This window comes from Festucalex cinctus, chromosome 9 (assembly GCF_051991245.1).
Source record: "Festucalex cinctus isolate MCC-2025b chromosome 9, RoL_Fcin_1.0, whole genome shotgun sequence".
Classification (NCBI taxonomy): domain Eukaryota; kingdom Metazoa; phylum Chordata; class Actinopteri; order Syngnathiformes; family Syngnathidae; genus Festucalex; species Festucalex cinctus.
The window spans coordinates 8,940,909-8,965,572 of record NC_135419.1 but is presented as its reverse complement, the minus strand read 5'-3'; the positions used below and the strand labels follow the sequence as shown (position 1 = coordinate 8,965,572).

Genomic DNA, 24,664 nt, shown 5'->3' with positions numbered 1-24,664 from the left:
TGTTATTGTTTATTTTGTCACTCCACATTTTCTTCTACACATTGCACCATTGGAGTACAGTATTGAAACTCAGCAAACAGGCACAAACAGCAACTCGAATACCAGCACATGTGGAATTGGCTAGTTCAGTTATTTATTAATTTTAATGATAAAAGCATTGACATTATCAGATAGGAAAAGAAAATATATGTAAAATGTGGATCAGATTCCTAAAATGGAAAATAATTTAATCATTACGTTTTTTGTTTTTTTGTTTTTTTTTAACTCTTCACATGCAGTGGAGGGGAAAGTGAGGCTCTGCCTCTCCTGCCTACCCTGACCGCATATCCCTGACTTAAGGAAACAATGCATCCCACTATAAAGTAAAGAAAATATGATCCTTAACAACACAACGTATAAACACATTTACACAACCCTGTAAACGGTTTATATACAATTAACAAAAAGTGCAAAAAGTGACTTTTTCTTTCATTTTAGCTTTCCATGTGCTCCAAGGCCACATCAACTAGTCATAAATGATTATGTGACGCTTGTATGTTTGGTATATCATACACGCCATTAAACGCAACGATCCAGTGTGCCAGTCAGACACGATTCCCAAATGACAGGCCTTCAGTCGAGGTGCACCTAAAGGTGGCATCCTCTCGATCTATGCTGCTCCCGGTGCCGCTGTGGGACTCTCTTGGCGTTGAGGTGATGGAGCAGTGGAAGCAGAAGGCGTAAAAGAACGCCAGGAGGAGCAGGAGGCAGACGGCGCAAAAAATCACCACGATGACGACGGTGTGCACTTGCATGTGCACCTCCTCCCACGGAAGATGTGTAGTTGTGGTCTGGGGGCGAAAGGTCATCTGTGTGGTGTGGAGGCTCTCTGGTGCGGTTAGTGTGGACATAGGATGGGTGACTTCTGGCATAACTGGAGCCCTACAGGAAAAATAAGAGCATGTACCATTCACTGATATGGTTCAGCATAAATCAGGAACATATGAATATATTGTAGATTAAAAAACAAAAGGGCACAGGATATCTTTTGTCCTTACCGGTGTGTGTGTTTTCATCCAGTCTGTCAGGACGTCTTCTTTTGAGGACTGCGGCTATGATTAAGCGACAGACGTACAAAAGGATGGAGGCTGGAGGAGAGAGGGAGCTGGCGGATGGAGAATAACAAGGAGGTTTGCTATGGAAACTCGTGTGACAACGTGACATCACACTTTGATTCGATTTGATTTTACCCATTCATCCATTTTCCATTCAGTCTTTGTAACATCTGGATGTAAAGTCTTTGGGATGTAGGAAGTACCACACAGAAGCACAACGTACAAAGTGTACATGAGATTCAAACCCGAAACCTCTCGACTGTGACGTGCTAAAACACTTGCGATGTGACAGTAATATTTCTCTTGCACTGCCACCTGTTGGTTAAAGAAGCACCACTGAACAATGCAGTGTGCTTTCACGCTCCAAATGGTTCCCACTGCCTCCCGCAGAGCTCCTTCAACAGATGAAGACGCCCACGGAATGTTCAAGGATTGCTTCTACTTTGTGTTTCCATGGAGATTTTCACCACATTCAGCATCATTGTGTCAGAACGTGAAACAAAAAGGGCCTCCCGCCCTCCCTCAAATATCAAGCAATCACTTCATATGGAAGACAAGCTAACATAGTCTGATGTGCTGTTGAAATGCTTTCAGATGTGTAATTACATCTCCACATGATAGCAAGAAAAGAGCCATTAAATATGAGTTATGACGGCAAAATGCACATCAGGGTCAAACTCAAATACAATGTACGGGAAGGTGAGGGAAAAAAAAAAAAAAAAAAAAACAGCTGCATGGGCTTCTGGGCACATTTGTCCAAGGACAAACAAGTGAAGACAGGGATTCTTTTCAATGCAACTCTGCAAATGACAGCAATGAGAGTAAAGGAGAATGACATACAATGCTCTCATACAGGTATGGTGGGTAGATGATATTTTTGCCTCATCATTTAAGATAAGGACATTTCAGACTGATTAGAAATGAAAGTCACAAAATCAAATGAAGATGACTTAACATTTTATGGTCAAAAATCTGCAAAATACACCCACATCGAACTACAGTATAAATGGTACGGATGGCAACAGTACTAACATATTTAAGCATAGTTTGCATAGTTTCACAAGATTACCGGGCAATGATCTTTGGGATGAGGGGGCAGAAACATTTAGCAATGATAAACACGATACAAACCTAATTTTCTTATCGTAGCCTAAATATTTAATAGCACGACAGACGATATAATGAAATAATTCACATCTGTATTGTGTGTATGTGTGTGTTTTGACATGGAAATGACACTAGTTGCTTGTTGCATGTTGTTTGGGCTCACTTCTTCTTATTCATGATGTTGTTGCAAATCCAGTTCATGCCGTCCTGTTGGACAAGAAAAATAAGATAACCATTTTTAACCTTTCAAATGCACTCTCTTAACGCTTAGTAAGAGGAGAAATAAGGAAAGCCATCGTTTCCAGCTGACCTGAACTCCTTCCCCAGACACCGCTGAGCAGGCCTGAATCTGCCACTCGCGGTCTCTGTACGTATGAAGGTTGAGACCCTCGGCGATCTCGCTGGCCGGCGACGCTGTGGCCAGATCTTGCTTATTAGCAAAGATGAGCACCGGAACGCCCTTCAGGTTTTCCTCGTCTATCAGCTCGGATAACTCCTGCAGGCAAACAAGACGTTAAGCTGCATGATGCATGCTTCACAGTCACAGGCTCTGGGTTTGAATCTCTGGTCTTTCTATGTGGACTTTGCATGCTGTCCTCATGATTGTCTGAGGTTTCTACGAGTACTGTGGCGTCCTTTCATACTCCAAAAATATGCACGCTAAGTTAAGCAATTGTGACTCACTTTTTGTGAAGAACCTTTCATTTTCTTTCTCATCCCGTTACTTGATAAGACTTCTTTTTCAATACATTGTATGAATTTTAAATCTGTCACTGTCTTTTGCTGTTGTAAGCAGTGAATTTCCCCACTGTATCTCATTACATGTGATTATTTGATTATCCCACATTTGGGTCTCGTTTTAGACTAGCGTGCAGTTTTTCAAATATCCAATTTATTCCTGCTCATAAATTCATATATATTCCTGATAAGCCGATGGAAGATTTGCAACTTTCAAGTGCAAGAGTGCTTAATGAAATGGCTGATAGTGAGTGTTGTGCATATAGGAATGCAAATTTGAGACCCTCTTGAGGTTTATTGTAAAAGGAAGTATGCAAGGTTTCAACTTCCCCGTCCATTATGTTTTTGTTTAAAAACATTTTAAAAGGTAATAAGTAGACGTAAAGGACACTTCAAATCCTGTATTGTAACTAGATTGCTTGCTAAGCAACTTAACTGTGAAGTGTGTTATTTATTTAAGAAAAAAACAAAAACAAAGCAGGGGCAGGTTTGTTGCAAGATGTTGTTTTTTTGGTGAGAATAACATTTATTTCAGAATCAAACTCACCAATCCAGTTTCTTCAAATCGCTTTTTGTCCGCACTGTCAATAACATAAATCTGAAAGAAGCAATCGACACATTGGCTTCAGACAGTTGATTGCAATTCACACAGGTGCAAAGTGCATTTTTATTTGACTTTTGCTGTCACTTACCAACAGATCTGTGTTCTCCAGATACTTTTTCCAGAAAGGTCTGATTTTCCTTTGCCCCCCAATATCCCACACGTTGAGTTTCATGCCATGAGAGGCCACACTCTTAATGTTGAAACCCTGTAGCGAAACACAATGCCTGAAGTTACTATGATATTCACTCACTGTAGTTGACTCCAATGTGCTGGAAGGAACACACGGCTGTCTGTATCAAGTTCAAAAGCATCTTTTCAATTGAAATTGTGCAAAAACTATGAACAGACCTAAGGAGAAGAAAACACTTGTTTTCAGCAATTTTGACTTCCCCAAAATCAGATTTTTTAAATTTCAATCCTGAATAATAAGCAGACTCACACAAAGTAACAATATGTGCTTATATTGGCATGTTAAAACCATATGGCCAATTAATTCAGTGCACATTCACGAAGGTCACAAGTCATCTGAATAAATTCCCTACTTTGAGTGCGAGACTGCAGTGGTCCAGCTGTCGCACCAAATTAGATCCTTCAGACGATACCACTCTCCAATATGGTCAAATAACATTACTTTTACTGTGGTGTAGACTTTCTTGCCACATGTGTGGTTGTTATTGCTATGTTTTTTATTGGATACAATTTCCTTTAGAATCAAAAATGTATCGAATGTACCTACTTACTGTTTTAGTGCACATTTAAAAGCAATATATTGTTACTTCAGAAAGAACTCTCAAAAACATTTTAAAATGCAAATGTTGATTTGCAACAACGCTAAATAATGTGATAGAGCTACATGTGATGATTCTGTGGATGTTGCCATACTGTAATTACATGACAAGGCAGCGCTTGGCTGAGTTAGGCAACCCATATGACACACGGACAGAAACTAAGTGACACTACAGTGTCACTACAGTACCTCACCTGTGTAGGTGTGATGGTGTTGACATCCTCCGAGGCGAGGCTCTTGAGCAGCGTGGTTTTGCCGGCATTGTCCAAGCCCAAAAGAACGATTCGCACTTCCTGCTCGCTGGTTCCCTTTAGTTTCTCAATGACGGAGAGTAAGCCCTGAATGGACAGGATGGGCGGGGGAGGCCTTTCAGATGTTGCGTGTAATGTTTTTGTATGGCAAGTTATACATTACAGTATAGTATTGATGCACAAGAGTCAAAATATAATGATACATTGAATCAAGACCTTAACACACGACAGTGATTCCCAATTGCGCCTTGGCATGCAGTGTGTTTAGGGGTGTCAATATTAGTGTGTTAATTTTGAGTTAAAGTTCCTTTAAGGCTATTTCTTTTTTTTTTTTTTTTTTACAAAAGAAAAATGCACCGAGCTATCACCATCGTCTTACAAATGTTATTATGCCATCTAGTGGCAGAAAACGACCTAAACACAAATCTATATCACACTCGTTTTTTTTTTTACATCTTTTTTAATTTTAACTCAATTTGATGCATTATTATAAAATTACTGTATCAATGACTAAAACATGCAGCCATATTTCTATTAATTTAACGTTTTTCCACTTTTCGGTTAATGAGTATGAAAATTTAAAGACAATATTTTATTGTACATTCAGAACAGATATAAAATTTACGATTAATCGTGAGTTAACTATTGAAGTCATGCGATTAATTACGATTAAAAATCGTCTGACACCTCTTGATGAGAGAGATCATAAATTATCATCTATCTATGCTAGTGACGTATCGTGACAGGCAGAACAGTTGAATTATCTTAAGTCATTGCTTCCTGTGAAGCTTCCTAAAAATTAAACCGTCCCGAATTTCACAATCAAAATGAGATCATCATTCCAGTATTGCTCCTTTTTGAGTCATATTTGTTAGTTGGTGTGTCATGACATTTATCTGATGTAAAATGGGTGCCTTGGCTCAATAAAGGTTGGGAAACACATACATAACAGTGCAAGATACAGACTATGAAAAAAATAGGTTAATTTGAACTTTTGTAAAACCTTAACCATACTGAATATCTATAAATAATATTAATAACAAAAGTGTCCGTCAAATAAATGTAATACCATGAAACAAACGACTTGACTATGGACTACCGAGCCTGAAATTGGCAAAATATAATTGACTTGCTCATGATTTGAAGTCAAAGCTCCCCTGGCACAAAGAGCTCATACATCATCTGAGCCCTGTTTTGTAAGACGTAATCTGAGGCTTCATTTAGAATAGCGTCTCCATTCATGTAGTGATGCACGATGTAACGTGATTAGCCTAAATCAAGGTGCGCCAAACAGAATACACACTGCTGTGCGACTAAAAATGAGGCACTGTCGCTTTAAATTGCGATAAAATGGATGATTGCATCAGGGGAGGCATTAAAATTATAATCATGAGCTTGTTTTCACATTTTAACCCAGATGTTGAGCAATACATCACATTTAGTTCATCACATACAGTCTGAACATGTAGAAAAGTTGGCTAACCTGTGGTTGGATCCCTCCACTAACCTTCTGAGCTTCTCCCATGGTGGCGCGTCTCCTTTAGCTTGCCTTGGAGGGCCGATGCTACATTCTCCAATGAGGCTCACTCATGCGCCTTCCAGGTTAGCTAGCCACAACGATACACGCAGCCTCTTTTTTCAACCTCTACCTTCGGTTAAGGGTGTGAACTTGTGTCTACCTGGTCATCGATTGCACCAAACCATCAGTGTGGAGATGGCAAGCAGGAAGAGGGGGAGGGCGAACGGGAGCAGGATTATAGAAGGCCAGAATTAGCCCTAGGAGTCCATACAAAGGCCACTCACTCCATCCATCCATCCGCCCACCCCCTTTCCTCAGTCCATCCCTCCATCTCCACTTGGCAGTGGCTTTACCTGGATTATCTCCTTAGCCACCTGCTACAGGAGGAACCAAGTAAACATTCACACACATGCACATTATCACACAGTTGGGACCGTCTGCCATATGGCTGAGGGCGGGAATGCTGCTAATGCAGGAAAGCAAAGATGAGGATTGACAGTATGCATGGATCCGAACACTTTGCCACCTCAGAAGGATTATAACATTGAATTTATTCCGGAGCGGATGCAGCGACTCATAAATAACCCATCCCCACATCCAATGCTCTCTGGTAGAGGAGCTGATAGCGCCATCGTCTTATGTATCTTTTCCACGGCTGCCTGTCTAAAGCTGCACCGTGTCTGTTAGTGAGCGCTCCTGTGAGCAGGGCATTCAGTGGGATTAGTCTCAGCACGCCTGTTCTGTGTCTGGATTAAAAAAAAAAATTGAGGCTCTTTTGCTCAACTACACAAGCTTTCTGCTCAGTGGGTGTGGCCACTGCTGTGTTACACAGTGGCTTGAACTGTACTGTGCAAATGGTCCTGAAAGCATTCACCATAGGTACTTACTAATACTGTGTATTCATGCTTGAGGTAGATTTTTTTTTTTCCTTTAATTTGCAATATCAGCACTTGTTCAACTAGAATATGGCACTTACAAATAAGACAATCTTGACAAAAATCCATCCATCCATCTATTTTCCACTTGTCCTCATTAGGCTCAGAGTGTAAATCAAATGACGGGCTACGCTGTCAGCCAATAACAGGGCACATAAAACAAATGATCTGTCACCTCACCTCACACCTAAGCCAAATTTTTGACTCTTGAATTAATTAATGACATGCATGCTTTTGGAACCCAGGTGATCACGAGGAGAACATGCCAACCTGAATCGGGATTCAAATCCAAAACCTCAAAATTATTTGGTTGCTTTACAAACCGGGAAAACGCCTGATAACATATACTGTAAATGTGATTAGGGATGTTCAATACCTCTTCTGTTCAGACCGATGTCAGTAAGACTATCCACTCTTTGAGTACTCTCCGTACCTCTAGTACTTATGATGTATAAAATATAATTTAACACAATGACGATCAATTCCTTCTGATAAAGTTGATGGTTCACTACCAATTACTGCAAGGATGACTTACTCGGTTAGATTTTTTTTTTTTTTTTTTGGTCTTAAGTATCTGTGGCTGGCATCAGTAGCCTCCCGATACCTTAAAGGGATACTTGACTAATTGAACAATTTTCAGCAGTGAAAAGTTAATATTTTGTCCAGAATGAATTTGCTAACTTCATTATTTTTCATGTACAATTATGTAATACCTTTAAAAAGTAATTTTTACTACTTGCTGTCGACTGATGATGACATCACATGTGCTGAGGAAATAGGTAACGGCCAATCATGGCTCACCTGTTTTATGGGTTTGTTCAGTAAACTGAGCCATGATTGGTCGTTTACCTACTTCCGCAGTACAGGTGATGTCATTATCAGTTGCCAGCAAGTAGAAAATTACTTTTTAAATGTATTACTTGTACATGAAAAATAATGAAGTTACCACATTAATTATAGACCAAATATTATCTTTTTACTGCTGAAAATGGCGCAATGAGTCAAGTATGCCTTTAAAGTGGAAGTCAACCCAAACATTTTCTTTACACAATATTTTCAATGTGCCCCCCACTAGTCTAAACATAGCAGTCTGATAAATATTGCATTTATGGAATTTAAATTACGCTGCCAAATACAACACTTTTTTTTTTTTTTTAAATCCATCTCAGAGGGCGGCCATTTTGCCAGTTGCTGTTGACTGAAATTGACATCACTGACTATGCTATTTTCAGTGGACAAGTGGCAAAATGGCCACCACCCAAATGGATTTAAAAAAAAAAAAAAAAAAAAAAAAAAAAAAAAAAAAAAGGGGTGGATTTTGCTGCTGAACTCATATTCACAAAGGCAATATTAATCAGAATACCGTGTTTAGACCGGCCAAATAAAGTTTTCTGTACTATCCCTTCCCTAAATGTGATCCATGATTCTTTCCCCCTTTTTTGCTAACCACCTTGGTGGGACGACTGCTATTGTAGATAAAAAGTGTGTCAGTGTAAAAAGAGAGGACCACCATGACTTGCCCGTGTCTCCTTCTCCTAATTTGCATACTTCTGCGCAGACAAAGGCCAGAAGAGGGGCTCACATTTACTTAATGTGATTTGTCATATTTGCTTTCAATTACACTCAGATCAATAGCGTGTTTGTGCCTAAATTATATTGGAAGCCAGATGCTAGGCAGCTTGGCCTTGCGAAAGGACGGGAGACAGATGGCAGCCTGCGTATAATGGCAATTGATTGTCATCATCATTTTGTATCCTACACTGGACTGGGAAGAGATTGAGAATAACACTTTTTCTTTTTTTTAATAGAGCTTTCTTGATTGTCTTTTGACAGTATGTTGTATAGAATTTATCTTACAATCTTTTACTTTATTGAGTAATTTCCTGCAGCTTACAGTTCAAAGGTTCTTTTTCAAATCTCCACTAGCTGAACCACCATTTCAGCTGACTTCTTTCCAGCTAGAGACAGCTATCTTCTTGCTGCTAACAGTGACACCAAGTGGCAAACACTCATAAATGTCAGAGGAAATGTTCACTGCATTGTCATAGGAAGACAATGCAAATTCACATTTTGACAGAATTGAATTGCAGCTGGATGAGTTATTATTAATATATCTTTTATAGATTTGTGTTGGGAGTCATGGCAAGGAAAGGGAATTCAGTATTGATGTTTTGTTGTTGATTCGTATTCAATAGCACAGAGGGATGTAAAAGACAAAAAAGAAGTCTAAAGACGTAAATCCAAAAGATATATCGATAAATAGATACTTTATTCATCCACAAGGGAAATTATTACGAAGCAGAAGCAGCCCACAGTGACACGCTGCCTTTGCACACAAAATGAAACATGAACTGCAACATTGGAGCAGCAATATTCTGTATTATTTTAATCAGGTCATGCAAAGTGCCTCCCACACAATATTTATTTGCACAATGCCCAGCAGAGCACTGCTGCTTTTCAGAGTACAACCTGACATTAACAATTTACACTAACGTACGCCATGGGGCTTATTACTAAACTCTACTGTTTGCACCTTTCAAGGCCCCCCAAAAAACGCATATGTATGTTTCCAGTATGTAAAAGTAGGTTACACAAGCAGTACATTTGAATGTAGCAGCCTGTCTCAGACAATTAAGTTATTCAAAATAAGTTTACCCTTCCTTTATTCTCTCTAAAGCCTCTTTTAATTTCAAAACTATTTCTCACACAATAGTAATTAGTAGTGAGCTAATAGTTTAGATCCCTAACCTGGGGAAAACACTTGCAAGCCTGGTGATAACATGCAATTTCGGTAGGTCGACTCTGAAATTCACACCAAAAAACTCATAACGGCGAAGCAGACAAACCAAAATATTTGAAACTACCTCAGTTTTGTGAGGCGGATGTGCTTACCATCTTTTCAATGTTCTTCCTCAAAATAAATAAAATAAAATGTATGTAAAATTAACAAAGTTCAAATGTTCTTAAATTATTGGTCAACTAGTTATAATTAAATTCATTTTAAATAAAAAAATAATGACCATTGTTTTGCACCACCTACGCCACCAGACCAAGTAAATATAGAGGAATTTTTGACTTCAGAAAATGTAAAAATAACACTTTAAACAACATATTTGATATCCAGGCCTTGGTAGCTAACGTTAGCAGCTAACTAGCAATTAGCAAGGCACCGCAATTAAGCCATCCTATCTCACCTGGTGCAACACCCCAGCGCGAATGTCAGGAGAATCAAAAGCTGTCAATCAATTCCTACCTGCGCGTTCTCTTTGGTTTCCACTCCCGGACGGAGCATGGTTGCTATCAAGGGACTTTATCATCGCTTCTCCCACCTGGCCAAGGTGATGGCAAACAAACAGTTAAGAAGATATGACAAGTGGCGGGCTGAAAAAATGGACAGTGAAAAGGTAAACCAATGTTTCAGACCAGGTGGTGAGCTCCCAGAATTTCACAGTTGTACATGTTTTACCCAATTTCATTTAATTAAGGCATTCATTTTTCCCCCCAATGCAAACCAACCACCTTACATGCGGCTAATCCATGATATTAACCTGGCAAAGTAGCCTAAATAACATGCTAGCACAAACTGACATGACATCAGATGGACAAATGTGTGCGCTACACCAGTGGTTCTCAAATGGGGGTCCGGGTACCTCTCGGTGTACGTGAAGGCACTCCAGGGGGTACTTGAGATTTGAAAATATATTTTAAAAAGTATATGTTAATATTTCTAAAAAATATATGTTCATAAAATGAATTTTATTTTCAGTAGTCAATTAAATTTAGTGTCCAAAAAGCCCAGCATTACCCCCATATCAGAAGTGGTTTGTCCCAATGTGTCATCTGTCAATCACTTAACTATGATCCCAAAAGATGACACTTTATGTTGATAATAATCTGTATGTGCACATTTTTTATTTATAATTAAATGGTGTATTTATTATTTTTTTAAGTTATATCTTTTGATTTCCAAATAGTTCAAGAGACCACATAAATACAAATGGAGTTCCAAAGTTTAACAACCCAGACAATGATGGCACAGCACTCTGTATTATTCTTATTCTTATTCTTATTCTTATTATTATTATTATTTTATTTATTTTCTAAAATTATTTTTATTATTTTATTTATTATTATTTATTATTCAATCAGAAATGCTTTGCGCTGGGTTAGGGGTACTTGGCTAAAAAAAATATTTCACAGGGGGTACATCACTGAAAAAAGGTTGAGAACCACTGCACTACACTATCGGCAGTCAAATGTATTTTCAATAAGTTCTCAAGATAAATAAGATGAACTACAACCGGTGGCAAATTAATCAAAAGTATGAAACAAGTTGAGTGGTATTTGTGGTGGTTTTAGTTGCTTACGGGAGTTCACTTTTCACTTTTTTTTTCTAACACAAGCTCTCAGTTTCTCAAGATATTGCTTGAGAACAGTGTGATGTGATCATAGTAACTTTACTTCCTCTTTTGTGGCCTGTTGCTATGGTAAGACTCCCAGGCAGGAAGTGACCAAGGGAACCCAAGTGAAGAGGTTTTTGGTGTTTAGGTGGAGACCTTCATTGTGTCATCAGGCAGCGTGGGTGTCGCATTAATTGTACTTGGACATCCAAGTGCGGTGTCGTGGTTACCATGGCAAAGAATTGTAATTCTCGAGGGATTCCTGTTGGCCACATGGTAAGTAAGAAAGATTACCAAAAGTGTTTTAGTTTTATTCGATTAGAAAGGTCTTTCATATCTAAAAGGGCGAAGTAAGGAGTCCTCAGATCTCCATGTAGAATGGTTTGGATGTTATTAAAGTGCTCATAAAGTGTTTGTGAGGGCGTTTGTTGAGCAGTTCCTATTGCTACTAAAAATGGACAGTGAGAAACCACACAAGGCCTATTTGCCAATCTGTCATGTGTAGGCTGTGTGTGATCATGCCTGATGGCATACTTTTGTAATGGAAAAGACCTGGATGGGCTCATTTTTATTTATAGAAATGGGCATGCGACGCTTTTCGTTTTGTGTGATGTGCCTGTTCCTGTCATTGGCAGTGCAGACGCTTGTATGAAAATTTGTTCTGTTTTTGGATCATTTCAAGTGTGCACTGATGCCTTTACGATTGTGTGTGTGTGTTTTTTTTTTTTTAAAGTGTTTTGCTGGACTCCTGTAAGACACACTTTGAGGTGTTCAAGAGTTGTTAATATCTGCTGTCAACGCTTAACGACGCTCTCACTGAGAACCAAGTAATTTTCGGTTTGTTCTCAGCATGAAGGCGTCTCAGGCTCCAAAAGCTGAATGAGAGCCAACCATCAGTGTCACAACCACTTCCTGCGCAGCCCGTTTGTTGCTACTGTAAATGAAACAAAAACATTTAACATGGTTTGGCACTTCAAAATCTGCCTTTTAAGGTCATAATGAAGCATTTTAAGATCACTTGTTCTATCTAATGCTGTTTATAGTTTTACTCTTTTGAATAGAATCTCACTTTAGAGCCAAAGCATCCTAAATCCAATGTGTCTTCTGAAAAATGGTTATATCAAAGTTGTGAGCTTTCTTTTCTTCACCCCATCTTCCACTTTCTGTTAACAGAGCCTTGCAGTGTCAGACGGAGGTGAGCATGAAGTGCCTGCTAATCGCAGAGTGGAACAAGTCGATGCACGACACAAGAACATATCTGATTCAACCTCATTCTTTTGTTGTGCTTATCCTTTCTTGTAAATGGGTGTGTGTGTTTTGCCGATGTGTGCAGAGTTGAATATGTCTACATGGAGCAGTACAGGCAGCAGCTCCAGCCTACCTGGGACCCCGGGCGGAGAGGCCTACCCAGCGAACAGTGTGCTAAGCTGGGCTGTCTCCTTTGAGAAGCTCCTGGAAGACCCCAGTGGAGTCAACTACTTTACAGTGGGATGCAACACATAATCAAATAGCTGTTTAGGTAGGTGTGCGCCTACGGTAAATTGTCTTGTGCATATTTCTTGCAGGCCTTTCTGAAATCTGAAGTGAGTGCGGAGAACATATTATTCTGGCAAGCGTGTGAGAAGTTCAAGAGGATCCCGGCCACATCATTGGATGAGGTATGACTGCTTTCCCTCCTTTTTATGCTGATGTCATTGGATCGGTCTGAGGATCAGGTTGCAGTGAACCAAAAATGAAAAATCCTGTTTCTCGTGATGTATTTGTAGCTGAAAATAAGAGCTCGCTCCATCTATGAAACGTACTTGTCTGAAAGTGCTCCCCACTCCATCAACATCGATGACACGGCCAAGAAAGATGGGAAAGACTTGCAACAACCCACTCCTGATATGTTCAACAAGGCTCAAGCACAGGTCTGTTGAAATAACATTTACACAATACAAACAGACAATTACAACTTTGGCCACTTTCCCCCCCTTTGTGTGTGCCAGATATTCAAGTTGATGAAGATGGACAGCTACAGACGCTTTGTGCGCTCTCCTCTCTACCAAAGCTGCACCTTGGCAAGTGTAGAAGGCAAACGTTTACCTCAGCTGTCTGCGGAACCTTTTCGCACGGTATCCTGGGAGGATATGGCCAATCGGAGCCCAAACTTAAGTGACAAAAAGGTAGCACCCAGGCAGGGAAGGAAGATAAATGAAAAGTCAGTGAATTGCTTTGCAAAACTGATCCGGGATCTGAGTTTTAATAGCCTTGTAATGAGGTCATTACTGTCTCAAACAGAGCAAGAAGTCGGATGAAAGCACTTTCCCAGCTGGCAAGACCAACAGACAGCGACAGAAAAGGGGCTCCTGGGGAGGTGTGATCTTTTTACTTGTTTATCTAAATTAGACTTTAATGTGAATCATTCAACTTTATCTCATTGTATTCTCTTCTGTCTGATCTTAGACTCATCCCACAGCAATGTTTCACTTTATCACAGAGAGCAAAAAGCTGTTAAGTCGAACAGTAATGTGGAGCTTGACTCCCTCTACAGGCCGACAGAGGTCAGTGCAGCTTTCACAATGATTTGAATGCGTTAATATTAGTTTATTGAATAAAGGCACATATTAAATACATATAAAGCTCATGGCAAGCTTCCATAGAAATATCACAATTATATATATATTTGAAATGATGATTTTGTTTCCATTTACACCCAAATTTTCTTACCTGGTGTCAAATATGGGCCTGTTTTGTTGAACACAACGCTGATATAATCTCAGGAATTGAAAATTGACACACTTGGTGTGTTCTAGTTTGTAGATGTTAGTTAAGTTCTTTGTTTAACCAGCTGAACTGATTTTCTATCATATGTAAATTACTTCAAGAATCTCTTCAAATTTAAAGATATCCCCAAATTCTTTAGAATGGCCAACCGTGTCCTCATTCGCCGGAACAAGCCGGCTATTGCTGCGTCTACCTGCCTGACGGGAGTGCCTCCCTGGCTCCCACCCCTTGTGGCCTGCCCATCAGGGACATGATGGCCGGCCTATGTGAGAAAAGAGGCTTCTCACTGAAAGATGTCATCATCTACCTTAAAGGCAAGGACAAGGTGAGGATGTGGCAGGTCATGACTAAGTCTTTTGGAAGAAAGAAACATTTCACATCCCAAATTTGCTCGACAACAGGTGTTATGCGATGATTGCTTTTCCTTTGCCAAGCTTCATTAATGTTTCAAATGAAGTCTGAATGACGCAACCTCTGGTCCATGTTCCTTTGCAGCCATTATCACTGGACCAGGACTGCGCTGTACTAAGAGATCAGCAGGTTTTGCTTGAGCTTCGGGTGATGTTTGTGTGAGTCATTGTTCTTGACTCATTTCCGAGGGTTATATTTGGTCTTTCTTACCCTAGCAGGTTTACGCACACACACTGTAACATTTCTGCTCTCACACTTGTAGAGGGAAAGCCATTTTAACACTTGACACTTTATTGGTTATAATTTGTTATGATGTGAAGTTAGATTTGCTGGTGTTTTTTTTTTTTTTTTAGTCGCTTGGCTGATTTTGATATCCTGTTCTAGCTTTTTCTCTTTGTGTGTTTCAGTCTGGAAAATGTGTTTACTGGAAAGACTGGTGGAATCATGGCAAAGTCCAGTAAGACATTGCAGGATGCCCTGTCCACAGTCTTACAAAAACATAGTCTAAAGCCTCACGAGGCCCTGGTTACCATTGTGAGTATTTCTAATATTTCTTTCTATACGCACAAATTTGTAGTGTTGGAGGAATACTGACATCATTGATATTTTATTACACTTTTTTTTTTCTCCAGTTCTTGACACAGAATTGCAGCTATTTGATATTTATTTTTTCTTATTTATTTTTATTTTTTTTTAAAGATTATGATAATCAATGTTGTCAGCATTGTATCAGACACATCTTTCTACCAAGCTGATTTGGCAAGTGTACTGTGTAATTATGTGCATGTATGGTATAATGTTGTCTTAGGTTGGCAGCGACGAGACTGTGAACATGAACACAATTGTGTTCAAACTGGCCAATAAGATGCTGCGGCTCGACAGAGCTCGAGGTATAAATACAAACTTAGATACTTTGTTGTTGACAGTACTTGTCTAAGCACTTTATCCATAATGCTAATGATAGATATTACATGCTATGCCCCCCCCCCCCTCTCCCTTTTCATTGACTTGTATCTTTAATGGATCCTTGAAAGATTCTTTTCACCGTCCACTTTACTGTCCTACTTTTTCTCCTGTGTTACGGTCAATGGAGTTATCATTCTCTTAGCCTGATATATTCTTGATAAGTGTGTCTCTCACTGCTTCTCACTACAATGTCCGAGTCCATTTGGTTTGTTGTATGCTATGCCATGTCGAGTTCACACACCCACTTGCCTCCTGCTGATACACCAGAACCAACTTCACTTCAGATCAGCGACCCTCGTCTCAACTTCTCACACTTGCTGTGTGGGAAGATACACAGTAGTAGACAGTATATTGTTGTAGTACAAGAGGATCCATTCAAAGCCTTTTAACATTGACTCCAAACTCAAACACTGACTCGTAATAGAAAGCATGCCACTTTTGACTTAACACAAATTTCACACTTCAAGCCTTTGATTCACATAAGAAAGCAACCCAAAGTACTGTCCTTATCCTATGACTGCTTTTCTTGCTTCACGATGAAGTGATCAATGTTTTCTCACAGCAGAAACTGACTTAATTTTTTACGTTTGAGCAGGAAGAGACCAAAGCAACATCACTGGAGCCAGTGGAACTGCTGCTGCCACACAGGTGAGACAAAGCCTAATTTGCAACATAAATTGCATACAGTGCTCCCCAACTGTTAGCAACAACTTGAGTGATTGATGCCCATCATAAAATGTTTCTAATTGCCTACGGATACCACTAATTCCATCAAAACATACATATATATGTATATATATATGTATGTATATATATGTATATGTATATATGTATATGTATATATGTATATGTATATATATATGTATATATATATATATATATATATATATATATATATATATATATATATATATATATATATGTATATATATATATATATATGTATATATTTAAATCTGAAAGGCCTCTGAATAAAGTTCTTCTCCTCGCTTTTACATATAGTTACTTGGCCACAAGATGCTTCCAAAGCAACATTTTAATTGTACATCTGTTACACTATATATACTGAAGTCAATACAATACTGTATATAACAAATTCTTCAGTGTAATGTCATGTGAATATTTTTGACAAGTTTTTTTTTTTTTTTTTTTTTATATTTTTTTAGAGTTAAAACAACACAACTTTATGAAAGACCTTTCCACTAAGATTTTTTTTTTCCTCCCTCGAATTAATCACGTAATTGTGTAATAGCCAAATAAAAATTATTAGCTTGACACTGGAACTGGGGGATTTAAAAAAAAATCAATTTTCCCAACATGGGGAAGTGGCTTTGTCTGATCTCTTCTTATCTATGTTAGTATCTCTTTTGGAGAGCCAAACAAAAAGCTAAACACAAAGGGTAGGTACCAAAAGCATCATCTTGAATCCAGTTTGTTTTCTGAAATGGATAATATCAAATTCTTAGCCTTTATTATTTATTCATTTATTTATGTATTTAACAATCTCTTGTGTGCTGCTGTAACATCTGAATTTCCCTTTTGGGATCATGAAAGGATTATTTAATCATGATATTAATTAGACATAGCTTAGCATTAGGTGAGTTTTTCAGCGAGTGAGGCTGTGTTCCTAAGTAAAATCTGCAAAAAACAAAACAAAACAAAAGGTGGGGGGGGGGAAATACTGAACCACAAATTTGCAGTGGTTCACTTTAGCGCCCCCGATGGTTTCAGGAGCTACTAATACGCTGGAACACAATTACCTTCACAACAGCAAGTCATCACAATGGCAGATGTGGGAGTACTTCTTCCTCCAATAACATGTTGGTTGCTGTGTTAACGTGTTTATTTGGAATTGAAACCCTGCCAGTAATTTTCTCAATAACAAAATGTGTCTCCTTTGTCTTGAATCCAGGCAGGACCAGGTGGTCCGGAGGCCCGGTTGTCCCCTCAGAACGACAAAGCAAAGACTCCACCAAAGCCCAGTAAGAACCCCGACATGGATGGTAGGACTCCTTAGCAGTAATGTAGGAAGGGTGAAGTAATTTATAAGCAGGGGTGCACACGAGCTGTCAATCCGCATCCTTTCAAAGGAAGATTGGCGCCTATTCTGCTGCACGCCACCTGGTGACTGGCACATACTGTAAAACGTGTGCACCCCTGATTTATAAGAGGCTGTAAAATGAGAGCTGCTTCTTGTTTACAACAAAATCGTGATAATGTGGTTGGATAACCCAAATTTACTTGAGTGAATGCTAGATTGTGCGCGCTCTTAACATTAGGGCTCCTGGACATGCTGACGAGGGCCCAGTGCTACAGGGTGGACGACCAGCGAGGTCTTCTCACCAAAGAACAGCTCGAGGTTCCTCTGTTCTTGCAGCTGCCCCCAGACCAGGGAAATGAGCCCCAGTCCGAAGAGTCGAGCACAACCGCCTGTTCTGCTGCACATCCCTACAAGGTTACCGAGAACTCACCATCCTCTACTTCAGCTGAACCTGAACAGAAAAATTTGCGGGAAACATCTTTATGAAAGACTTTGTGTATGGGATGGGGGGAAAAAAACAGAAAAGAATGAAATGTAAACATTCTCAATACTCATGCGGTCACATGACTTGTGCAGCACTTTTTAGTCACTGTTGACAAATAAGCTCTCAGACAGTAAAGTGCTTCCACTTGGTTTGACCTCCTTTAGGTGGGGAAAAAAAAGAAGGCATGAGGATATGTTTGACAAACACTACACTTCTTTATAAGGAGAGTGTTTTATGTGAATATTTTAATTTAGCTAAAATGAAAGTACCTTTCAGTAAAGCATTTGGTTCTAATTATTTCACTTGTTTGAATGAGATTGCAAATCCCATAGTTATCCCTCAATGTCAATGCTTAACTATAAACTATAGCTACGCAGGACTTCACAGTTTCAAAGAATATTGCATGTTGTTTCAATTCAAGATATTTTCAAATAGTTTTTCGTGTTGAAAGGATTCCATTTTGTGTGTTTGCTTGTTTTCCTAATGTTTTCTTTTCTTTTTTTTTCCCAGTGTGTTTTGTTTGCTGTGATGTCACTTTGAAAAGTCCTGCTCTGCTTGTCAATTCACACTTGTAAATCTCAGGATTATTATCACTTAGTGGTGTAATGCAGTGAGTCAATAAGTAGATTTAACAGCTCAGGGCGAATATCCAAACAATTAAAATCTTGTCAAATATGAACCCTACTCTCTTCTATTTACATTGCATCCCATATCAGCTGTGAGTTAATTTGCACAGATGTCTTTGCTTAGCACCCAAATTTGGATTTACTATTTCCTATCCTATAACATTGAATGTCCCTATAACTTGTATATAGATCCATATATCACCTTATAGCCCCACTTATGCTTAATGTCTTATTAGACTAATAGACTGCAGCGTAGAGCTTTTAACAATCAATTTCAAGGAAAAGGATCCATTAATCAATATACTTTGTATATCTGCCTCCTGTTTGCCATGATGCATAGCATTAGCAGACAGGATCGTGTTTGGCATACCAGGTGTTTGGCATTATCTCTCCCCCCCGTCTCTGTGTGTGTGCGTGCATCTATCCAATCCATCTATCCATGCATGAATGGTGCGTCGGTGGAGCTCTGAATGGGCACAGGGAGAGGTGTGCGAGTGCTCACACAGACTCCATCACAGCAGTGACACCGGGAGCATCTCCTTCGGCCGGACGTCTGCACTGAGAAGAGGACGAAAAAGCAGGTGAGCGCTTCACTTCTATTAATCTATTGTGTGCGTTTCCTTTACAGTCTAACGTACTATGCCAATGCTAAATACCGGTACTCCCGGTTTTGATCTGAAATGATGTAGCTGTTACCAATTGAGCTTAGTTCCGTGCATTTTGCATTTTATAGTCTTACAGAATAGACATTAGGCAAGTGATAGGAGAAGTGATTGTATTAAATAAATGTATGAATGTCACTGGTGCAACATTGAGCCTGCATGTGCTTGGTTCACACGGGCAACCCCCCCCAAAAAAAGATTCTATGTGGGTGATAATCTGATCAAACAAAGTGCATGATGTCCTCATCCCTGTCAGCCCAATTTGAAGTTCTTTCCCAGCTGTGGGATCTGTCCACATGATCACCTTGGTGGTCGCTCACCCTCTATGTGCATGCATGTCTGCTTAACAATCAGCAAATTATTGCTGGTTAATGCTGTAAATGTTATTTACCATATAATAGGTATGAAATTGGATCTGGGAGTGCCTAGGAAAAGATGTATTTGACATGTCTTGGTCCATTTCCCCCATTCCGGTCCATTTGGGACATGGATGGGGATTTTTTATTTATTTTTTTGGTCCACCAATCATTGGACGGCAGTGTTCCAAGCTCCACCCTTGTGTTCAGTCCTGATAGGTGGTTGCCAAGTTGCCAACCTGTAAAAATATTGATTACATTTCTATTGGCCATTCGGTTACATTTTTTTTTTTTTGACTCGGTGATAAATATACATTAAAAAAAAATACATGCAGTGCATATAAAAAGTCTACACACCCCTGTTCAAAATGACAGTTTTGTGTTATAGTGACATGTTTAAGGGTAGTGGTGTCTAACTTATTTTGTCACAGGACACATTGAAGTTCTGGTTTCTTCTGCAGGGCTGTATAATATACACACTTCACAATTTGATGGATAACTATATTTGAAGGCAGAAGTCAAGAATAATGGTTTTGTTCGACTATTGTGTAAGTTTATTTTTTTCTTTATTTATTTGAGTAACATCAGGGTTAGAGAAACAAACCACAAAAAAGTTATACAACAGTGGTACTCAAAAGGAGCAGGTAGAACTTCAGATAATTTATAATAATACTACCCCTTATTTTCCATTATTTGGTTACGTATTTCTTGTGTGACAGATCCTTTAACTGAGGACAAAAACAAAACGTCAAAATATACTCCCTCAGTTACAGAGTTACAATATTTCGCCTAATCACTTTGGCAGTTTACAGAAAACCAATCACAATTTGTCACAATTATATACAATTAATAACAGGCATCAAATATACAAAAAGAAAACAATTGGCACAAATAGAATACTCGTTTATGATCATAATTATAGTTTGAGTTATTATATGACCATACACGAGTATTCTGTTTGTGCCAAGTTGCTGTAATAAGGGATTTGGTAACAAGAAAATGCTTGAAAATCTCAGTGTTATTTATTATATGACAATTGGAAATTTTGGTACAGATTTTAGCAAGCATCATGGAAGATGGTATGCTTGATTTTTATTTTGTGAGCCACAAAAAAATGACAGTGGACCAAATCTGGCCCTCGGCCTCGAGTTTGACACGTGCTATAGTGACCACAGTTAGGAATTAGTAACTTGGGCCCTAATTATGAACACAACCAAAATACCAGACCATGTTGGCACACAGCATTCTGGTTTTAGCATGAGTTTGAATATGATTGATTGATTAATTATGAACAGCCACATCCCCAGGATGTAAGGGGCATGTACATTTATGAAAACATATTACCGAGACTAATTTATTAGCTCAAAATCTTTAATATTTTTTTTATTTGGTTGCATAGACATAGGTCACAGTACAATCCGAAGTGTCTTAAAATGATATCTTGGCTTTTTTTTTTTTCTTTCCCCCCTCAACGTGCCCAAAATGTTTCATTTGAAAAAGGGTGTGAAGACTTTTTAATAGCCACTGTAAATCTTGACGTTTACCAGCCTTCCTTCTGTAACGTTAACCAAACATGGAGCCTCACTTGACTAGAAGCTTCATGTCCACTACTTTTTGCTGTCGAGCCGGCCAGCTATCAGCGGCAGAACAGCCATGCCTCTGAAGTACTGACTCTGCATTTTACTACTAATGCACTGTTACATATTTCCCATCTCGTACTCCGCCTCCTCTTGCTGTATTGCGTGCCCAAACGTGATGATGGGTGGGAGAAACGTATGCAAAAGACTGAGAGGCAACATTTTGTGTTTGCCCAGTCTTGCAGAAAGTCCCGCATTAGCTTTTAAGACTCCAATCTGTTGCTTTTGTCGTAGCGCACGCCATTGTATACGAGCACGGACATGTTCGTGCATGCAAAGAGTGAGCAGGATTTCTCACATTGTGAGTGACCGGTGAGACTATCTTTTCGATGTGGGTCACCTTAGCTGCTCGGTGAGCTGGTCAGAGATGTACTCAGCCATCCTGCTGAGATCCTCCTCCTCGGTCCATAGCGGACATTTCATTCTAAGTGCCTTGAGTGTGCCAAGTGAAGCAGCTTGGTGTGGCCGTAATGGATTTGATGTAACGTATGAGCTGCTGGGAACATCCCACTGGGTCAGTCAGTGACTTCGATGGGCTGCACAAGCACATCCACCAATTGATTTCCTGGCAACATGAACGCGATGCTGCCGTGACATCGGCTGGATGAGTGACTCGAACAGAACTGCCATTTATTTTTAAACTTAGCGCAAAATGTTTCCCGAATGGCTTTTCTTCTTCTTCTTTTCTTCTTCAGTAGGTTTTACTTAATGGAATTGTGAATTATTTTCCAGTTGAAGTCATCCTCATTGAAGTCCGCCATGGAGCAGAAGAAAAATGAGGTATAAACATGAATACATCATAACACTCTTTAATTATATTTTTGAATTGTGACATCACTGTGGAGGAAGTAAGCCAATCCCAAAGTCATAAAAAAAAGACCCAATAATGCCCCTCAATTATACACGAATAAGTTTCCTCAGTACTGTTACAAACTTTACTCGAAACAAAGTGCAAATTCTGCAGAAATTGCGTAGGAATGCTGAAAAGCTGAATGCTAAGATTTGAATGCTTTTGCTTATGAAGTAAATTGAAAGATAAATTATGTGAAAATTACAATAATAAAAACGTCAATATAAACCCAATGTATTTAATTATGAATGAATGTACTTGAGAAGCCAAGGCTTTTATTTCCTCATGTTTTTTTTTTTATCTCAAGGTCTCCACCAGTACCTCTCCTCAGAAACACATGAGGAACCGCTCCAAATCCATAGAGGAGTCGCATCAGCAGCCGTCCAAGAGGGTGAGAACAACTTCAAGTCAATTACGGTAATAATATAACCATCATGTGTTTCTTTGTAGACCATTTCTTCTCAGAAATCCCTCCCAGGAAGACCAGACCTGGACAGAGTGAAGGTGAACTACTTTTTGTGTCTTCTATTGCAACATGTCTTTTATACGACATACTGTACAGCTTCCTGTCTTGCAGGAGGGCCTTGAGGGTTCAGAGACGCCCTCGTGCTCCACCGAGGAATTGAAGGGATGAACGAATGTCATCAACAAAATGTAGATACCATTACGAATACACAGAACACAAGACAAATGACACAGTTGTAAGGAAAAGTGATCGATATGAAGATGTTAAAAAATATGACATGACTTAAATATTGTAAGCTGCCATAAACACATACAGTAGATGCACATTAAGATGTTGCATGTAAAGAAAACATGTTTTTGTCCTGTTCTGTTTTGAATAGGGTCCGATAGATGGAAGATTTTCTGAGGGAAATACCGATTCTGATACTTGGCAGAATAAAATGCCAATGACTTATTATTCAGCCAATTAATTAAATAACTTCTTTTTTTGGGCCCTTAACACAACAATAAAGGCGTGAATTCAGTGTTTAAAACTTTACAACAGAGTGAAAGATTAGCCCAGTTTGGGGGGTTGGATTGTTTGAATTTAGCATTATCATTGTCTTTGTCTTATGTTGTAATGTGTTTGTAAAAATGGCAAGAATAACAGTTCATTTTAGCCCATTTTAAAAGTTGATATTGGTCCATTAATCAGTCGGACCATAGTTGTAAATATTGAAAAATGTGGATTGGGTGTATTCATCATCATTATTGTTGTTTTTTGCAAATGTGGTCATCTTCCAGCAGAGATGAATATCTTTCTGAGTGCTCATTGTAGCCAATGAATAAAAATATCAAACGCTACATTTAGTTCGCATCTCTTGGCCTCCTACCAGCAGAAGGTGTAATTATGGAACATCTAATGTATCAAATTGTGGGTTGATACTTGTTGGTTCTCTATTCTCTGCTGCACCAATTTTGCAAAAGTATATCCCCTTAATTCGGTGCACCACTCAATATAAGTGCAGCGCAAACCTACAACAGGATATTATTAAGGCCACTCTGCTATTCAAACCGAAACTTTTTCTTTTTCCTTAATGGCTCTCGTGGTAGGTGATTTTGTCACAATTAAATAAAGTCATTTACCAAAATAAGACTGTGGTGATGTTACTGTTGCATATCTTTGTTGCTATGGCAACCGAATTCATCGTTCTCAATTTCACTTCAATCTAACTAGGATATACAGCATGTGGATGATGTTGCTGCTACTGTATATCTGTTTAGTAGATGGGACCGTAATTAAATAAAAGAAAAACATTGTGCACCAAGAAAGGAGTCTTTTATTGTCAAAACTCCCCAGGCAACAAACACAAGGAAGCTGCAGCATTCATCATCTGTAAGGACAAAAGTGAAGACTTTGGGTAGTTCAAGTGTAATTTCACCGACACAGCAGGATCTTCTTCACCTTCAGTTTAGCTGTGCGCAGAGCTTTTATGTCTCTCAGAGTCCCAGCTCTCATCACTGCTCGGAAAACAATTTGTCTAAAGGATGTGGGAGTTATTAAGTTGAATTTCTCTGAGGCCCTCATGTTAAGCCTACAGTATTTGTTTGCTAGCACTGCTGATGTGACAAAACTGGCCATGGACAAATTGTTACCGATCACCTTGTGCTTTCTGGAACATCACCGCTGTCTTGTATGCCAACACTGTAGTTCATGTTTACAATTTACCAGTAAACGTAAGTTTTTGACAGTTAACTATCAGAAGTGATGATGCAGTATATTTGCTCACATATATCTAGTTGTATAAGCTTCTCCTTAGAATATAGAGAGCTTTTGGATTTAATGTAATTAAGCAAAAGCATCATTGTTAACGGGCAGTGTGTTGGACTAGTGTTTAGCATGTTTGCCTCACAGTTCTGATTGGGATCTCTGTTCCTGCTTTCCTGTAGGAGTTTGCATGTTATTGCTGCGGTTGTTTTTTTGTT

The 24,664-nt window shown here is 39.0% G+C and overlaps 2 protein-coding genes and 1 long non-coding RNA gene across 6 annotated transcripts; 1 reads left to right on the top strand and 2 right to left on the bottom strand.

The window, feature by feature from the left end:
• Window positions 1-116: 116 nt before the first annotated feature.
• Window positions 117-10,665, bottom strand: LOC144025636 (uncharacterized). The gene is made up of 4 exons (XR_013284930.1): window positions 10,459-10,665; window positions 10,289-10,364; window positions 1,038-1,144; window positions 117-921 (listed from the first exon to the last, which is right to left on the bottom strand). It is a non-coding gene; the product is annotated as an uncharacterized LOC144025636 (long non-coding RNA).
• arl3l1 (ADP ribosylation factor like GTPase 3, like 1) lies at window positions 2,035-6,392 on the bottom strand. Of its 2 annotated transcripts, none has more exons than XM_077531886.1 (6): window positions 6,089-6,392; window positions 4,525-4,668; window positions 3,632-3,748; window positions 3,487-3,537; window positions 2,512-2,697; window positions 2,035-2,408 (listed from the first exon to the last, which is right to left on the bottom strand). In XM_077531886.1, the coding sequence occupies exons 1-6, from the start codon at window positions 6,104-6,106 to the stop codon at window positions 2,361-2,363; spliced, it is 564 nt and encodes a 187-aa protein (XP_077388012.1). In that variant the 5' UTR covers window positions 6,107-6,392; the 3' UTR covers window positions 2,035-2,360. The 2 variants fall into 2 exon arrangements, with proteins under 2 accessions (XP_077388012.1, XP_077388011.1); XM_077531885.1 differs by having other exon boundaries at window positions 6,065-6,381.
• rgs14b (regulator of G protein signaling 14b) lies at window positions 10,225-24,010 on the top strand. 3 transcript variants are annotated; one of them, XM_077531883.1, is made up of 19 exons: window positions 10,225-10,439; window positions 12,609-12,630; window positions 12,769-12,920; window positions 13,001-13,093; window positions 13,202-13,345; window positions 13,424-13,600; window positions 13,716-13,791; window positions 13,881-13,978; window positions 14,341-14,526; window positions 14,697-14,770; window positions 15,020-15,146; window positions 15,421-15,502; window positions 16,174-16,226; window positions 17,491-17,560; window positions 17,858-19,310; window positions 22,117-22,164; window positions 22,542-22,625; window positions 22,685-22,738; window positions 22,812-24,010. In XM_077531883.1, exons 1-15 carry the CDS (start codon window positions 10,326-10,328, stop codon window positions 18,103-18,105), a joined length of 1,716 nt encoding a protein of 571 aa, XP_077388009.1. In that variant the 5' UTR covers window positions 10,225-10,325; the 3' UTR covers window positions 18,106-19,310; window positions 22,117-22,164; window positions 22,542-22,625; window positions 22,685-22,738; window positions 22,812-24,010. The 3 variants fall into 3 exon arrangements, with proteins under 3 accessions (XP_077388009.1, XP_077388008.1, XP_077388010.1); XM_077531882.1 differs by having other exon boundaries at window positions 17,491-17,581; XM_077531884.1 differs by lacking the exon at window positions 10,225-10,439 and adding an exon at window positions 11,339-11,711 and having other exon boundaries at window positions 17,491-17,581.
• The last annotated feature ends 654 nt before the right edge of the window (window positions 24,011-24,664 follow it).

Bases quoted from the DNA above. Each gene is read 5' to 3' on its own strand.
- arl3l1 (XM_077531885.1), bottom strand. From the start codon at position 6,106: ATGGGAGAAGCTCAGAAGGTTAGTGGAGGGATCCAACCACAG. The intron at 4,669-6,064 runs GTTAGCCAACTT...CTGTCCATTCAG, and splicing joins GTGGAGGGATCCAACCACAG to GGCTTACTCTCCGTCATTGA. The intron at 3,749-4,524 runs GTGAGGTACTGT...GTTTCGCTACAG, and splicing joins ACACCATCACACCTACACAG to GGTTTCAACATTAAGAGTGT.
- rgs14b (XM_077531882.1), top strand. From the start codon at position 10,326: ATGGTTGCTATCAAGGGACTTTATCATCGCTTCTCCCACCTGGCCAAG. The intron at 13,346-13,423 runs GTCTGTTGAAAT...TGTGTGTGCCAG, and splicing joins TCAACAAGGCTCAAGCACAG to ATATTCAAGTTGATGAAGAT. The intron at 16,227-17,490 runs GTGAGACAAAGC...TCTTGAATCCAG, and splicing joins GAACTGCTGCTGCCACACAG to GCAGGACCAGGTGGTCCGGA.